This window comes from Oncorhynchus mykiss, chromosome 29, assembly GCF_057628025.1.
Source record: "Oncorhynchus mykiss isolate SJ-2025 chromosome 29, ASM5762802v1, whole genome shotgun sequence".
Lineage (NCBI taxonomy): Eukaryota > Metazoa > Chordata > Actinopteri > Salmoniformes > Salmonidae > Oncorhynchus > Oncorhynchus mykiss.
In genome coordinates, this window is record NC_143050.1 from 20,912,825 (window position 1) to 20,930,922 (window position 18,098).

General features: G+C 45.6%; 1 protein-coding gene across 2 annotated transcripts; it reads left to right on the forward strand.

The window, feature by feature from the left end:
* The first annotated feature begins 661 nt into the window (after positions 1-661).
* LOC110509909 (V-type proton ATPase 116 kDa subunit a 2) lies at positions 662-16,159 on the forward strand. Of its 2 annotated transcripts, none has more exons than XM_021591123.3 (20): positions 662-1,403; positions 2,208-2,286; positions 2,716-2,816; positions 3,095-3,232; positions 3,812-3,906; positions 4,006-4,132; positions 4,242-4,324; positions 4,457-4,550; positions 4,701-4,913; positions 5,283-5,433; positions 5,654-5,793; positions 5,910-6,067; positions 6,997-7,087; positions 13,209-13,327; positions 13,452-13,662; positions 13,809-13,928; positions 14,026-14,145; positions 14,257-14,374; positions 14,503-14,674; positions 14,908-16,159. In XM_021591123.3, the coding sequence occupies exons 1-20, from the start codon at positions 1,287-1,289 to the stop codon at positions 15,008-15,010; spliced, it is 2,550 nt and encodes an 849-aa protein (XP_021446798.3). In that variant the 5' UTR covers positions 662-1,286; the 3' UTR covers positions 15,011-16,159. The 2 variants fall into 2 exon arrangements, with proteins under 2 accessions (XP_021446798.3, XP_021446796.3); XM_021591121.3 differs by having other exon boundaries at positions 821-1,403; positions 14,026-14,160.
* The last annotated feature ends 1,939 nt before the right edge of the window (positions 16,160-18,098 follow it).

Genomic DNA, 18,098 nt, shown 5'->3' on the forward strand with positions numbered 1-18,098 from the left:
AATTACACTCTACCCTCTAATCTGGTCTTGAAGGCAAAGTGCTGATGAGATCAAAGTGGGTTCCGAAAAAAAAACCACAGTAAACAGTTTGATTGAAATACACTTGACTTGACTTAAAATTATAAACTAGTGGATAATATTTGACTCTACCACCACCTAAAATCACCGCACAAGCCTACACAGACTAAGAAAGGGGAGATGGTTGGCCCGAATTTGAATGATGGAATTTAATAAATCATAGGATGCCTTGGTTGCCAGAATAGGTCCACATTGTAGCTATGGTGTTTATTAGTCCCGATGTATTAGTCCCCATACAGGCTATCGGAAAAGTGACAATTTCTTGAGAAGTAAATATAGACTAATACACATTAAATGGCAATGAATCTACAATTCTCCGTGTTTTTGGAAATGTTATAGAGAAATATATTAACTGTACCAGGCCTATTGGATGTGTTAATTTCTCTCTTGCCACAAGGGCTCATAAGCTTTATCGAGAATAATGTGGTATTTGCGTATTAGTAATTTCGCAATCAAAATGTGGTCATACTTGAGTGTATAGACTGTGGGTGTAGTTATACACTTGTAAGAATAACTTTTAAAACTAACGCCCGATGTAAAATCTAAAGATCAGCGCTGAAAGAAAAATATCTGGCAACCAGTCGCAATCTGTCGCTATAGGTGGCCGATGTACTGGGATCAAGGCTGTATTTATATTTACCCACAGTTTAACTTGTACTTTTTATTTATATGTATAATTTTGGATATTATCTTATGGCACGACTGATTATATATATATATATATATAATTTTTGTTTTGCATAATGAGCAGTCTTGCCCAGCATTGCGACGGGGATAGAGTTGACTCGTTGTGATAGCGACAGCTGTTAAAGGTACAGGATGAAGCGTAGTATGTGGCTCGCTCGATAAAATAGGTGCAAAGCGATAGAAGGGTTAGGCTGGGTTATAGTGTATTCTTTTTTCTCTCAAATTTTAGGGGACCTAAGGATCTAAGAGCTCGAGCGGTATTATCGATTAAATAACTAAGACGGCAACTGTCACAAGGCAGAGTAATTTAGCAGAATTGAGAGAGCTCATACTCGATACGATGTATTAATTTTCGGACACGTTATTGCGAAACGTGGCATAGTAGAAACCGACAGGGTTGTGTTGTCGCGTTGTTATGATTTATTGAACGCAAGCACCTAGGCAACTGCTACAGTCGACGTAGTGTAAATTAATAGGCCTAGGCCGGAGATTTCGTCAGCAAGGTGCCGGTGGCAGATAAGATGGGCTCGGTGTTCCGAAGTGAGGAGATGTGTTTGGTGCAGTTGTTTCTGCAGTCCGGTTCTGCATACGATTGCATAAGTGAGCTTGGAGAAATGGGTCTGGTCGAGTTTCGAGATGTAAGTACACCACCTGTCTGTCGAGCCTATGTACAGACTTGCAATGCAATAATACCAGCACAAGTGTATATCAGTTAGGCCTGCTCAGTGCCTGTCAGTTGTCAATTGTGTCTGGACCAAACATGTTCTTGTTTTCTCTCTCTGTGTGTTTATGCGTCTGTCTCTCTGTCTGCCTCTCTGTATGTCTGTCTGCCTGTCAGTCTGCATCTATGTGTGTGTTACAGACTGCCAGTGCCCCCATCATTAATCCTAAATGTGCCTGCTTATCATCATCCATCCTACATGTGTCTGTCTATCATCATCCATCCTAAATGTGTCTGTCTATCATCATTCATCCTACATGTGTCTGTCTATCATCATTCATCATAAGTGTGTCTATCAGTCCAGTTAATCCAGTGATACTTATTGACCAATTATTTGTCAAGGAAGTAGCACAAGCTGATTAAGCAAACCATTAAAAGCCTAATTGGATCACATATCGTTGTTCCTCCTATTCTGTGATTGGCTGGTAGTATTGATGGCAGTCTCAATGCAGCTGTATGATCTGACTAGAATCAGGGGCTCCAAAAACATCTTACCCAGGTACCTTGGTCACATGGTTTGTTTAGTCTAATTGAACTGACCTGGCCTAGATTTTAAAAGCAATGGATTTCGATCTTTCAAAATTAAATGTGGATATTTGAGTGATACATTCTGCAGAATAGAAAAAAATGGACTGGAAAGGCATCTATTTGATGAATTCCATGGTGTGAGCATTGGTCCACCTGGCAATGTCACCTAACCACTGTGCTCCTCTGGTTTCAGCTCAACCCCAGTGTCAACTCGTTCCAGCGCCGTTTCGTCAGCGAAATCAAGAGATGCGAGGAGATGGAGAGAATTCTGGGTGAGGTCACTGAGATGGACACTAAAGCAGGACTACTACCACCATACGTTTGATTTACTGGTGGGGTTTGATCAGGATCTGGTCTACTCTACAGAATGACAGATTGCTTTTGGTAACAGCCATGCAGTCAGATTGAATTACAAGTCATGCTAAATATAGTGATGACAACAGCAGGAGAATGTATTATCAGCTAATGATATATATTTTTTTGCTGTGAAAGACTAGCTCTGTGCTAGATATAGATCTCAGTTGTTCCTCCACAAATATTTTAGCAAACCTGTCTGTTTTGATCAAACCTGTCTGGGTTTTCTAAATGTGGATGTTTCAACAGATTCCCATAATGATTGTGTGTTCTTATGTGCTCAGTCAGTGTTTGTTTAACTGATTAAACAATAACAATTTTTTTTTCACTTTTTTTTCTTTGGACAGGGTACCTTTTGAGAGAAATCCGAAAGGCAAATATTGCCGTGCCAGAAGATGACGAAATCTGTCCAGTCGCACCTCCCCCCAAACATGTCCTTGAGATCATGGTAGGTCTGAGATGCTGTTTGTCATGTAAAAACAAGTGAGTGATGTGGTTGATGGTCACTGCCATTGAGTGCACTGTGTTTAGGTTGAATCACTGAGTTGGTAAATGTTTCAAGATAGTATCGAGCAGGGTTTAGGGTATTGATTTTGTGTTAATAATGGTTGAGGGGAACTGATTCCCATATGATTGCTGTGGTCAAGGGGAGTTGACCGTGTGTGGTCTCTCTGCTGTGGTTAAGGGGAGTTGACCGTGTATGGTCTGTCTGCTGTGGTCCCCCAGGAGCAGCTCCAGAGGCTGGAGGTGGAGCTTAGTGAGGTGGCCAGGAACAAAGAGAAGCTGCAGCGGAATCTTCTGGAGCTGACTGAGTACACGCACATGCTGAGGATCACGCGCACCTTCGTACACAGCCGCTCCCGGGTTAGTGCCAGGTTATCATGTCTATTTACACCATACACTCTACTATCACATGACCTCGCCTCATAACTACCTCATGCCATTTAAGTAACACATACTCTTATCAGACTCACCCTTTGCTCTATTGCACTCCCAGATGCATTTGTTTGTTGACAGTGACACCATATTTTGGCTCTTGCTGTCCTCTCCATGTGAGTTCCCATTACCTGGAATAAGACAGGGTGAAGCAGAGACCGTGCTGACATGATACGGTCACACCACGCGCATGAATGTCACCTGACTTTGAACAATGAACACAATATGTCAATTGGTCATGTGATTCCACAGCCTATGATGCATTGTTTTTAGCTTGCAGATTATAGGCTACACTTGACAAAAGGTGTAGTAATGAAGTTCGACCATTATGTTAGATAGATTTACAAACTATCTATAAACTAATAAATTAACATTTAAAAACTACTTAAATACCATTTTATTTAATCATTACCAATTTTTTGAAAGAATTACCAATTGTTTTGATTAAATCTAGGCTACTGGTGTTTGTGTGTTGATAATGCTAACCTGGCCTTTCCTTGTATGCAGCATGAGGCCCTTGGCCCCCAGTATGAAGAGTTCCAATCCATTGAGTCAGACTCTGCAGGCTGCACTGGTATGCAGAGACTGGGAGCCAAGCTAGGGTGAGTTTAACAGAGAAATATACACTCACATTATGTGTAGCTAATCACATTCAGAATCAGCTTGAGTCCTGAATAGTAAAGTATTCCTCTTGGCTGTAGGTTCGTGTCAGGTCTAATCCACCGGGTGAAGGTGGAGGCCTTTGAGCGCATGTTGTGGAGGGTGTGTAAGGGCTACACTATCCTCAGCTATGCAGAGCTGGGTGAGAGCCTCGCTGACCTGGACACGGTGAGTAGAAGATAGATTCCTGAAATCTGTATTGCTATGTCCAGCATATCAATTAATGTCATAATAAGAGGAATACTATAAGTGTTGTGTGTGTTTGTGTCCCTTTCAGGGTGAGATCAGCACAAATGTGGTGTTCCTCATCTCATTTTGGGGAGACCAGATTGGACAGAAGGTCCAGAAGATCTGTGATTGGTAAGTGTACTTTTGCCATCACAAAACAGACACAATCATCCATTATCAGCATCAGATCTGCATCATCTGACAAGCCTGTCTGTCATTGATCTGTATCAGGCCACAATTATATTTGTTATTATTTTCTTCCAGTTACCACTGTCACCTTTACCCCCACCCTGAGAACGACGAGGAGAGGGCAGATGTGATGGACAGCCTAAGGACACGCATCCAGGACTTAAACAATGTATGTATATGTCTCTGTTTTTATGTTGAGGCAAAGCCCAAACAATGTATGACAGAGGATGGCTAGATGATTTGCATTAACACTAGTAACAATACTACATGCAAATGCTTGAACGTGCAACATCTTGTAAATGTCCCCTGGCTTCACCAGGTGCTCCACCGCACTGAGGAGTACCTGAGACAGGTGCTGCAGAAGGCCTCAGAGTCAGCCTTCACCTGGGTAGTGCAGGTGAAGAAGATGAAGGCCATCTACCACATCCTCAACCTGTGTAGCTTTGACGTCACCAACAAGTGTCTCATAGCTGAGGTGTGGTGCCCTGTCAATGACCTGACCAACCTGCGGGGGGCGTTGGAGGAAGGCTCGGTGAGTGAGGCTGTTGAGGATACTGTAGTCCTACAGATACGCACATCAACGTTTATTGGGATGAGTCTTGTCCTGTTTGATTTCCACTAGATTGGCCATATTGTAAAAATTCATAAAAACAAACATTTGCTTTTTGGTCTTAATTTAAAGTTACTGTTAGGCATTACGGTTAGCAGTGTGGTTAAGGTTAGGGTTAGGTTTCAAATCTGATTTTATGACTGTGGCTGTGCCAGATTGTCACCACTTTGCAGAGCTGCTTACAGTACGTGAGTCATTCCAATAAATGCTAACCTGCTACAGACACAGTTTGTTTCGTCAAATCTGACAGTAGTGTATAAATGTAACACATGGATTTTTTTCCCTTATCAGAGAAAAGGTGACGCCACTGTACCATCCTTTGTAAACCGAATCCCAAGCAATGACACTCCGCCTACGCTCTTGAGAACAAACAAGTTCACCTCTGGCTTTCAGAGTATCGTAGAGGCTTATGGGGTTGGAGACTACAGGGAGGTTAGTCCAGGTGAGTACAAATACAGTTCACAGACAGACCTACAGGTAAGCTAGTTTGGAACACTTCAGACACAATATTTAGGCAAGCACAGCTGAGCACTTTTATAGCATTAGAAGTACGATTAACCACTTCATGTAATGCAGACAGGTCAGGATGAGCAAAGTTACATAGGACTGAATGAAGGCCAGCAAAGTTGTCCACGCTGATCATGTTTATCTCTGATTGGCAGCCCCCTACACCATCATTACGTTCCCGTTCTTGTTTGCGGTCATGTTTGGGGACCTTGGTCACGGCATGGTCATGGCATGCTTTGCCCTGTGGATGGTGCTGACAGAGAAGAGCCACAAGCGCAAGCGCTCTGATAATGAGGTAAGAATGTTTAAAGGGAAATTTCTATCACATTCGACTGCGTTTTTGTGGTCATCTTGATTTTGTTGCGTAAATTGATAGATTTCCATTAATATTGGTTTTTGTGTTGTCCTCAGATCTGGACAATGTTCTTCGAGGGACGTTATATCATACTAATGATGGGCCTTTTCTCTGTGTACACGGGGCTGATCTACAATGACTGCTTCTCCAAGTCACTCAACATATTTGGCTCAGGCTGGAGTGTTAGGGCTATGTTCACAGATCAGCAGTGGACGTGAGTCTAAACTAACACACAAAAACATGCACAAGCACAGTACGCACGTACATTTTGTCAGTGTACACTACCGTTCAAAAGTTTGGGGTCACTTAGAAATGTCCTTGTTTTTGAAAGAAAACCAGAAAACTGGCCTTTAGACTAGTTGAGTATCTGGAGCATCAGCATTTGTGGGTTAGATTACAGGCTCAAAATGGCTAGAAACAAATAACTTTCTTCTGAAACTCGTCAGTATATTCCTGTTCTGAGAAATTAGGGCTATTCCATGTGAGAAATTGCCAAGAAACTGAAGATCTTGTACAACGCTGTGTACTACTCCCTTCACAGAACAGCGCAAACTGTCTCTAACCAGAATATAAAGAGGAGTGGGAGGCCCCAGTGCACAACTGATTAAGAGGACAAGTACATGAAGGTCTAGTTTGAGAAACAGATGCCTCATAAGTCCTCAACTGGAAGCTTAATTAAATAGTACCCACAAAACACCCGTCTGACTGTTAAAAGTGAAGAGGCGATTCAGGGATGCTGGCCTTCTAGGCAGAGTTGCAAACAAAAAGATATATCTCAGACTGGCAATAAAAAAAAAAAAGATTAAGATGGGAAAAAGAACACTGACACTGGAACTCTGCCTAGAAGGCCAGCATCTCGGAGTCGCCTCTTCACTGTTGACGTTGAGACTGGTAGATATTCCTTAATTATTTATTTATTTAATCCGTTGCCAGCTACAATAGTAATTTACAACGTTAACAATATCTACACTGTATTTCTGATCAATTTGATGTTATTTTAATGGACAAAAAAAAACTGATTTTTATTTCAAAAACAAGGACATTTCTAAGTGAGCGCAAACTTTTGAACGGTAGTGTACCTGTAGTTTTCATTCAGCAGTAACTGGCTGAGGTTATTGTACTCATCTTTACCTTTTATTCCAGAAATGAAACACTCCAAACAAATACTTTGCTCATCCTTGATCCTAATGTCAGTGGTGTCTTCGTTGGACCATACCCTTTTGGCATTGATCCTGTGAGTATACATGCACAGGATAGTTTCAGTTGCTACACACAATTATACTCTTCCTTGTGTAACCGATGTGAAATGGCTAGCTAGTTAGCGGTGGTGCGCGCTAATAGCGTTTCAATCGGGTGACGTCACTCACTCTGAGATCTGAAGTAGTTGTTCCCCTTGTGCTGCAAGGGCCGCAGCTTTTGTGGCGCGATGGGTAACGATGCATTGTGGGTGACTGTTGTCTCTGTGCAGAGGGTCCCTGGTTCGAGCCCGGGTGGGAGCGAGGGGGACAGATGAGAGCTATACTGTTACACTTGTGCCTTTCACTGATCTCGAATATCCAGATTGTAACGAAGACGCAGGGAGTCAGAGAAGAAGGTGCAGTCAGTGAGTTTAATACGAATTAACATAAAGTGAATACACAAACGAGTAGCGTCTGAATATGAACACAGATACAATACTGCCTGATGGGTGATAACAACGGAGTGCTAGATAAAAGGGGAGAAATCAGGGAAGTGATGAGGTCAAGGTGTGCCTAATGAGGTGCAGGTTTGCGTAATGATGGGTTGTCAGGACCGGTGGTTAGTAGACCGGCGACATCGAGCGCCGGAGGGGGAAGAGCGGGACTAGACGTGGCAGTACCCAGCCGCAGGACGACGCCGGCCAGGAGGGCGAGGAGCGGGCCGGACAGCAAAGGTGGAAATCTCAGATGATGTTGAGATCTAGAATGTCATCCACTGAAACTCAACACTGCTCCTCTGGACCGTACCCATGCCAGTCCACCAGGAACTGGAGCCGACCCCCAGGACATCGGGAGTCCAGGAGGGATCTGACAGCATAGCCGGGGCTTCCCTTGATGTTCAGAGGAGGGGGGGGGGGTGTCGTGGGGTACGGCATCAGCAACCACCGGCCTGAGGAGGGAAAAGTGAAAAGAGGGTGGCCACCAGTACTTAGCGGAGATGGGATTGAATGATGTGGGGAATACCTGGGTGTGCAGCAACAAGGGATGTGTGCGCCCAGGTCAACAGCGAGCCCTTACCTACGTGGGCACATAGGTGCGCTTCGGAGGGCAGGTAAGTAGGTGCGGGTTCCCCCACCAGAGCCTGGCGGGTGTCCACGTCTACGTCCCAAAGCACAGGGGCAATGATTCGGGAGAGTGGAATGACTTCACCGCCAGGAGCTCCGGTCACCGACGTCATATTTCTTCTCTGCAGGAGTTTGTTTTTTAGAGTAATATGCACATGGATACAACTTTTGTGGGTTACCTTGTGACAGGACAGCCCCCACGCCCACCTCCACCACAAAGGGCAGCGTAGGATCTGGGTGTTTCAGCAACGGGGCGGAGGTGAAACACCCCTTCAGTAGGCGGAAGGCCTCATCGGCTGCAGGACTCCACAACTTACGGGGACCACCCTTGAGTAGAGAGGTGAGGCGAAGGAGCTGAAGTTAATGAAGTGGCGGTAGAAGTTGGTAAACCCCAAAAACCATTGTAGCCCTTTTATGGTGGTTTGGACTGGCAATGACCTGACTGCATCAACCTTCCATTCCTCCATAACCACTCCCTGCGGGCTGATCCGGTATCCCAGGAAGGAGACAACGGCCTGATGGAACTGGCACTTCTCGGCTTTGACATAGAGATGGTTCTCCAGGAGGCGTCACAGAACTACCCGGACGATGTGCTCCTCCAAGGTGGCCGAGTAGATCAGGATGTCGTCGATATACCTGACCACCTGACGCCCAAGCATGTCCCGGAACACCTCGTTCACGAATGCCTGGAACATCAACGGAGGATTGGCTAATCCATAACGCGTCACCAAGTACTCGTAGGGCCAAAACATTGTGCTGAAGGCTGTCTTCCATTCATCCCCCTCTCGGATGCAGATCAAATTGTAGGCACTCCACAGATCCAGTTTTGTAAAAAAAACAGTAATTTCCATCGTCGACCAGGAGATGGTGGGGTCGTGGCATTGGAACCACGGGAGGCCGAGGATGACTGTGTGAATGGGTGCCTTGATGAGGAAGGGAAGGCTTTCTTGGTACAGGTGTTCCACTGTGATGGTAAGTGGTGCTGTGATTGTCCCAGATCCCAGTGGTTGATTATCCAGTGCTTGAACTGGAGAGGAGAGGAGAGGTTCAGGGAGGAGGCAAAGGCCTGGTCAATGAAATTCCCCACGGCACTGGAGTCCACTAGAGCTGTAGAAACAACACGAGGGACAGCCAGCTAGTAAAATCGGTACTAAAAAGGGTTTGGCGGAAAGTGATGACTCACGCCTACCACCGGAGATGGATGATCACGGGGCCATCCCTCTGCTTTAGTGGATCCCGGGTTGGGAAGTAGTGGACACCGTTGAAGCTGGTGCCCCTACTGACCATAATAGGAACAGAGCCACAGCTGTCTCTGACAGTGTTGCTCAGCCGCGGGGAGGCGTGTGGCTCTGAATCAGAACGGTTAACGAAGCAGGGAGAGAGGCGATGGGAAGGTTAAATATCCAGACTGATGGCCATCGTGATGAGTGCGAGAGGGTGTCGTATCGGCATGCTAACTCCGTCTGGACCTCTTCGCACAATCCTCTTCTTAATAAGGTGCAGCGCGCCGGCATATTCCAGCCGCTGGACGCTGCCACTGTATGGAAGTTGAGGGTGTACTTTGCAGCGGTCTGGCCATCCTGCAGTAGTTGGAGTACGCGCTTACCCCCCTCTCTGCCCTCCAATAACCGTGGCAAACTTGGACCTCTCAGTGGCAGGGGCTCCCATCTGATGAGCAAAATAGTGTGAGCACTGGAGTAAGAAGCCACAGCATTTGGATAGTGTCCCGTCATATTTTTCCGGGAGGGACAAACAGGCATCGCTGACCTGGCCGGACTGCTGAATGGGATAAGGTACTGGGTCGACTCATGGTAGAGGATCCTCCACTCGTTGGAGGTAACACCTCTTGAGGAAGATCTAGACGCTGAAGAACACAGAGGACCTCATCCATCACAGTCCCCGGTTGCTCCAGCTGGCTGTTCGTCGACCATCTTGGAGATGTCTCTGGTTGGCTGCTGCTTCCATTTTAGGAGGCAGTATTCTGTAATGAAGACACAGGAAGCAGGTGAGTTTAATATGAATGAACATAAAGTGAATACACAAACAAGCGTAGCATCTGAACATAAACAATACTGCCTGATGGGTAACAACAACAGAATGCTAAATAAATGGGGAGAAATCAGGGAAGTGATGATGTCCAGGTGTGCCTAAAGATGAGGCACTGGTGTGCGTAATGATGGTTGCCAGGTGATGTAATGATGGGTTGCCAGGACCGGTGGTTAGTAGACCGGCGACATCGAGCGCCGGAGGGGGAAGAGCGGGACTAGACGTGGCAGTACCCAGCCGCAGGACGACGCCGGCCAGGAGGGCGAGGAGCGGGCCGGACAGCAAAGGTGGAAATCTCAGATGATGTTGAGATCTAGAATGTCATCCACTGAAACTCAACACTGCTCCTCTGGACCGTACCCATGCCAGTCCACCAGGAACTGGAGCCGACCCCCAGGACATCGGGAGTCCAGGAGGGATCTGACAGCATAGCCGGGGCTTCCCTTGATGTTCAGAGGAGGGGGGGGGGGTGTCGTGGGGTACGGCATCAGCAACCACCGGCCTGAGGAGGGAAAAGTGAAAAGAGGGTGGCCACCAGTACTTAGCGGAGATGGGATTGAATGATGTGGGGAATACCTGGGTGTGCAGCAACAAGGGATGTGTGCGCCCAGGTCAACAGCGAGCCCTTACCTACGTGGGCACATAGGTGCGCTTCGGAGGGCAGGTAAGTAGGTGCGGGTTCCCCCACCAGAGCCTGGCGGGTGTCCACGTCTACGTCCCAAAGCACAGGGGCAATGATTCGGGAGAGTGGAATGACTTCACCGCCAGGAGCTCCGGTCACCGACGTCATATTTCTTCTCTGCAGGAGTTTGTTTTTTAGAGTAATATGCACATGGATACAACTTTTGTGGGTTACCTTGTGACAGGACAGCCCCCACGCCCACCTCCACCACAAAGGGCAGCGTAGGATCTGGGTGTTTCAGCAACGGGGCGGAGGTGAAACACCCCTTCAGTAGGCGGAAGGCCTCATCGGCTGCAGGACTCCACAACTTACGGGGACCACCCTTGAGTAGAGAGGTGAGGCGAAGGAGCTGAAGTTAATGAAGTGGCGGTAGAAGTTGGTAAACCCCAAAAACCATTGTAGCCCTTTTATGGTGGTTTGGACTGGCAATGACCTGACTGCATCAACCTTCCATTCCTCCATAACCACTCCCTGCGGGCTGATCCGGTATCCCAGGAAGGAGACAACGGCCTGATGGAACTGGCACTTCTCGGCTTTGACATAGAGATGGTTCTCCAGGAGGCGTCACAGAACTACCCGGACGATGTGCTCCTCCAAGGTGGCCGAGTAGATCAGGATGTCGTCGATATACCTGACCACCTGACGCCCAAGCATGTCCCGGAACACCTCGTTCACGAATGCCTGGAACATCAACGGAGGATTGGCTAATCCATAACGCGTCACCAAGTACTCGTAGGGCCAAAACATTGTGCTGAAGGCTGTCTTCCATTCATCCCCCTCTCGGATGCAGATCAAATTGTAGGCACTCCACAGATCCAGTTTTGTAAAAAAAACAGTAATTTCCATCGTCGACCAGGAGATGGTGGGGTCGTGGCATTGGAACCACGGGAGGCCGAGGATGACTGTGTGAATGGGTGCCTTGATGAGGAAGGGAAGGCTTTCTTGGTACAGGTGTTCCACTGTGATGGTAAGTGGTGCTGTGATTGTCCCAGATCCCAGTGGTTGATTATCCAGTGCTTGAACTGGAGAGGAGAGGAGAGGTTCAGGGAGGAGGCAAAGGCCTGGTCAATGAAATTCCCCACGGCACTGGAGTCCACTAGAGCTGTAGAAACAACACGAGGGACAGCCAGCTAGTAAAATCGGTACTAAAAAGGGTTTGGCGGAAAGTGATGACTCACGCCTACCACCGGAGATGGATGATCACGGGGCCATCCCTCTGCTTTAGTGGATCCCGGGTTGGGAAGTAGTGGACACCGTTGAAGCTGGTGCCCCTACTGACCATAATAGGAACAGAGCCACAGCTGTCTCTGACAGTGTTGCTCAGCCGCGGGGAGGCGTGTGGCTCTGAATCAGAACGGTTAACGAAGCAGGGAGAGAGGCGATGGGAAGGTTAAATATCCAGACTGATGGCCATCGTGATGAGTGCGAGAGGGTGTCGTATCGGCATGCTAACTCCGTCTGGACCTCTTCGCACAATCCTCTTCTTAATAAGGTGCAGCGCGCCGGCATATTCCAGCCGCTGGACGCTGCCACTGTATGGAAGTTGAGGGTGTACTTTGCAGCGGTCTGGCCATCCTGCAGTAGTTGGAGTACGCGCTTACCCCCCTCTCTGCCCTCCAATAACCGTGGCAAACTTGGACCTCTCAGTGGCAGGGGCTCCCATCTGATGAGCAAAATAGTGTGAGCACTGGAGTAAGAAGCCACAGCATTTGGATAGTGTCCCGTCATATTTTTCCGGGAGGGACAAACAGGCATCGCTGACCTGGCCGGACTGCTGAATGGGATAAGGTACTGGGTCGACTCATGGTAGAGGATCCTCCACTCGTTGGAGGTAACACCTCTTGAGGAAGATCTAGACGCTGAAGAACACAGAGGACCTCATCCATCACAGTCCCCGGTTGCTCCAGCTGGCTGTTCGTCGACCATCTTGGAGATGTCTCTGGTTGGCTGCTGCTTCCATTTTAGGAGGCAGTATTCTGTAATGAAGACACAGGAAGCAGGTGAGTTTAATATGAATGAACATAAAGTGAATACACAAACAAGCGTAGCATCTGAACATAAACAATACTGCCTGATGGGTAACAACAACAGAATGCTAAATAAATGGGGAGAAATCAGGGAAGTGATGATGTCCAGGTGTGCCTAAAGATGAGGCACTGGTGTGCGTAATGATGGTTGCCAGGTGATGTAATGATGGGTTGCCAGGACCGGTGGTTAGTAGACCGGCAACGTTGAGTGCCGGAGGGGGGAGCGGGGGTAGACGTGACACAGGTATGGATATTGTCTAATGTTATGTTCATGTTATGCTTTGTATCACACCTACAGATATGGAACATGGCAGTGAATCGCCTGTCCTTCCTGAACTCCTACAAGATGAAGATGTCTGTCATCATAGGGGTCATGCACATGAGCTTTGGGGTGGTGCTCAGTGTCTTCAACCATCTGTGAGTGACCAGTTAGTGGTTCCTAACAGTAGTCACTACTGTGGAATACAAAACATCAGAAAGAGTTCCTCTACATTTATAGAAATTTGTTCTTCCCCTTCCCTCTTCTCTTCCATTTATCCAGGCACTTCAAACAGAGGTTCAACATCTACCTGCTGTTCCTCCCTGAGTTTCTGTTCCTGATGTGTCTCTTTGGCTACCTGGTCTTCATGATCATCTACAAGTGGCTGGCGTTTGGTGCACGTGACTCCCGCCTGGCCCCCAGCATCCTCATCCACTTCATCAACATGTTCCTAATGCAGGGAGGGGACAACACCCCTCTCTACCCCGGACAGGTGGGTGTTAGTGACGGGGTCATGATTCAGAGTGTCCCCCCTGACTCTGGGTTTTCTCAGCATCTCTATCTGAATCTCTGAATGTCTCTTTTGAACGTCTCTGTACATGTAGCTCTGTGTTTGACCCTGTGTATTTTGCTCCACAGACTGGGCTGCAGGTCTTCCTGGTGGTGGTGGCTCTGCTGTCTGTGCCTGTGCTGCTGTTAGGAAAACCTGTTTACCTCTACTGGCTGCACCGGGGAGGGAAGAGCCTGCGATTGCGCAGGGTGAGTATGGTGGAAAGAGTCGTGTCATGAGTTTGTTACCCATGTGTTTTTAGTGAATAATATATGTGCATTTTAATGTCTGTTGTCTGTATTTTAGGGTTATGAGAGAGTTCGGCGTGTGAGTGAGGATGATATGTCCCAAGCACCAGCTTACGCTGATGATGAGGAAGAGGGATTTGATGACCTCATGACCAGCAGGGACACCCAGCCTAAGGAGGTCAAAACCGCAACTGTACATACATCTCATATAAACATTTGAGTAAGAGCAGTTGTATTTCAGTCATCACTGTTGCCTTTCTATCTAGTCAATGTGTTGTACATCTTTCAGTTTGACTTTGGGGATGTGTTCCTGCACCAGGCCATCCACACCATAGAGTATTGCCTGGGCTGCATCTCCAACACGGCGTCTTACCTACGTCTCTGGGCCCTCAGTTTAGCCCATGCTCGTAAGGATCGTACTCACTACACCTTTAAAAGGCCACAGGGGGGCAATTACTATCAATTACTGTCTCCATGTTCAGATATTGATTCATAAATCTCCCTCTTACTGTGTGTCCATCTATGTGTTTGTCAGAGCTTTCCGAGGTGCTGTGGGCCATGGTGATGCGTCTAGGCCTGAGGATGACCTCCAGACTGGGGGTGCTGTTTCTGGTACCAGTGTTCAGCCTGTTCGCTGTGCTCACTGTGTCCATCCTGCTTGTCATGGAAGGGCTCTCAGCGTTCCTCCATGCCCTCCGGCTGCACTGGTGAGTCTATCTGTATACTTAACTAAGTGATGCCTAACTGAATGACTCATTCAGTCAGTCAATCACTCTCTGTTAATCACTCATCCACTCTCACATACTCTCTCATTCCCCAGTGGTCACCTACTCTGTATACTTTTTTAAATCTTTAACTCTCTTCTAATTATTCACTCAGTCATTTATTCACGCATGTATTCATACTGGTTATTTACAGATGTGAATGCTCTCCTTTGTAGGGTGGAGTTCCAGAATAAGTTCTATCATGGGACAGGTATGAAGTTTTCCCCCTTCGACTTCTCTGCCCTGCCCTCAGTCTTTGAGCAGGACGGTTTACTGTGACCAGCGACAACCACATTCACTGGATTTGAACAGGAAATCATGTACCAGGAAGGATGCTCTGAGTTAGAGCAAGATGGCACACTGATGAAGAGGAGAAACTGCAGGGCAGTGGTGGGATGACTTGTAGCAAAGTCTTTCAGCATATGACTTTTGACACTGTTGGCTGCACTGACTTCCTTACATCATAATTGCGTCCATAACCAGCTAACCTCAATTCAGTGGGATTCAAAAGTTTTCATCTAGGTCTGTTGATATGTACTTTGTATTATTCTGGAGGAATTGATGCATCTCATATAGCCAATTTGGTGGCTCTGAGCATTTTATTTGCTTTTTGTAGAAAATTATAGTGTATTTTAAAGCTAATTTATTACTTGACTCATATTCATCCGAGGCAACTTTAAAGTACAGAAGAAAAAAATATAGAGATTCAAAACATAAAGGACTAGAGGTCTTATCAAATATCCTGATTTCTAGTGCCATAACATTTTCTTCCCGATAATGACAAATGCGAATACCATGGCTGCTAATTGTGCAGTTTTTCAAAGTGCTTATACACATGAATACAACTCTGAAGAAATAGTATTGTCTAATGAATTGTAAACTTGTAGAACATATGTTCCTCCGGTTTTGCCATTATACACTCCTTGTGGCATTTCGGGAGGATAAAAGATGACGAGCTCAATTACGAGTTTTTGCAGAGGACATTGCCACAGAGCACTTTTCAAAGAACAATGCAGAAATGATTGTACAATAAAAGTCAGCATTTTCACTAATAACTATTACTCTGATGATGCCAAATGTTAGGAGATACTTACAACAAGACAAATTGCACAGGCTTGAAATATTTCTTTAAATGTTGGTGGTGAAGGACATCCACTGAAGTTGACTTGAAGCTCAAATTATAATTTTTGTAGACATTAATTGGACTCTGACCATAGACTGTTTGATCCGTCTGGATGGTGTCTATAGTGAAGGGAGGTGCAATTTATTTGATAGTTGGTAAATGGATCACTGGTATCATCATGATTCATGTCATTTAGCTACATGTATTTATTATGTCTTTTTAAGAAGTTAGGATCTTAATCCTTTTTTAGACCTAGTTTTTGGATGTGATGCACAAATGCCAGAAAATAAAGAGTCAATGCTCAATACCATGAATACAGACTAATCAATTACATTTTCTAGATCTTGTAAATATATCTAATTTAATATGCCATGAATACAATAGGTATTTGAGGTGGCTGACTTACAAGTTCCTGTGTGGATTAAAGTTTTCAGATTGATGCCATGTCCAGAGAAGAGGCAAAGCGAGAAGTTTTACTCAGCTCAAAATCTGCCTACAAAATTAGGAATTTTTGTATGGAGGTCAATGATGGTGTCAAATTTGGTCAACAAACAATGCTAATTGCCAATTTTACATGTGAGGGTTATTTGATTGAATATACGTTTTGTAATGGTTTGGATGTTAGGAATGCACTGATATAAATGGACGCATGTGGCATTTCTCAACTTTGAAAAAAAAAAACTTGTGACTGCTGGTATAGAGCTAGATAGAAGATTCATCATGGATATAACCCATTTTAGCAAGAACATTGCCATTGAGGGCTTCCGCTATTTTAAAGTAGTCAATTGAGTGAGGATTCCTTTGAGTTGGGAGAAATCAGCCAATGAAGAAGCAAATGTACTACTTTAAAATAAAGATAGCCTCAATGGTGCTGCCCATGCTGTCACAGACAGCATAATGGCACATATACAAAGATGAGTCCTCTATCTCTATGGCCTGTTGTTCACATGTGTATCTGCCCTCATTGGCTAGAATGGTCCCACCTAATCTTACATCTTTGAGGACATCTATTTCCATTGTTGGAGCAGTCACTTGACTATCTTGTCAGTATAATAGACTCCCTTTGACTGTGTCCAGTCCCCAGGGGTTTGACTAGTTACCACAGCCACAAAGTGAAAATTGGCAATATCGTAAATATTCATGAAAACAGGTTAGGATTGAGGTTAGGTTAGGTTTAAAATCAGATTTCAAGAAGATGAATGGTAGTAGAAGCATCAGGGTGTAGGAGGGAGATTCTTAGACGTGAGAAGTGTGCAGGCGGACATGAGACAAAGCAGTGTATAGTATTGATGGAAAAAGTTGTGAGTATAAACTTTAGGGGTACCCATGGTACTGGAGATCAGAGGTGTCTGGTGAGAGAAAGGCCGGTTGAGGGTGCCAGGATCACATTAGTGCAGAAGGTGTTGTATGCTGAGGCAGTGAAGAGAGTAGTAGAGGAAGATGGAGCCCAGGGTGAGAGATTCTAAGAAGATCCTTGTGAGTAGGACAAGGCCAATAGAGAGTGATAGGAATAATGTCTTTCAGGAAGGTTGTTTTTTTGCCGTTCATAGCCATGGTCGTCAATTGTACAGCAGTAATGGAATGTAAATCACAGAGGATAGATGTTGTGGTGGCAGCTGCAGAGAAGTACTTTGGTGTACGAGATTTTACTGCAGAAGCGTTACAAGATGTTTTGAACTATAGTGTTCAGTCTTCCTAGGCTGCTGGCCTGGAGTAGGATCAGATAGAGCCAAAGTAGTGGAATAGTGGTGAGGTTGTAATGGGTGCAGTGTTAGTTAGTAGGGCAAAATATATACAGTACCAGTCAAAAGTTTGGACACACCTACTCATTCCAGGGTTTTTATTTTATTTTACTATTTTCTCCATTGTAGAATAATAGTGAAGACATCAAAACTATGAAATAACACATATGGAATCATGTAGTAACCAAAAAAGTGCTAAACAAATCAAAATATTTTTATTTTATATTTGAGATTCTTCAAAGTAGCCACCCTTTGCCTGGATGACATTTTTGCACACTCTTAGAATTCTCTCAACCAGCTTCATTTCTTTCCTTCTTAATGCGTTTGAGCCAAATTGTTGTGTTGTGACAAGGTAGGGGTGGTATACAGAAGATAGCCCTATTTGGTAAAATACCAAGTCCATATTATGGCAAGAACAGCTCAAAGAGACGAGAGTCCATCATTACGGAAAATTTTAAGAATTTCAAGTGCAGTAGCAAAAACCATCAAGCGCTATGATGAA

Coding starts and splice junctions, on each gene's coding strand:
- LOC110509909 (XM_021591121.3), top strand. CDS start 1,287: ATGGGCTCGGTGTTCCGAAGTGAGGAGATGTGTTTGGTGCAGTTGTTT. Junction 4,133..4,241: donor GCCTCGCTGACCTGGACACG/GTGAGTAGAAGA, acceptor TGTCCCTTTCAG/GGTGAGATCAGCACAAATGT. Junction 14,675..14,907: donor CATGCCCTCCGGCTGCACTG/GTGAGTCTATCT, acceptor TCTCCTTTGTAG/GGTGGAGTTCCAGAATAAGT.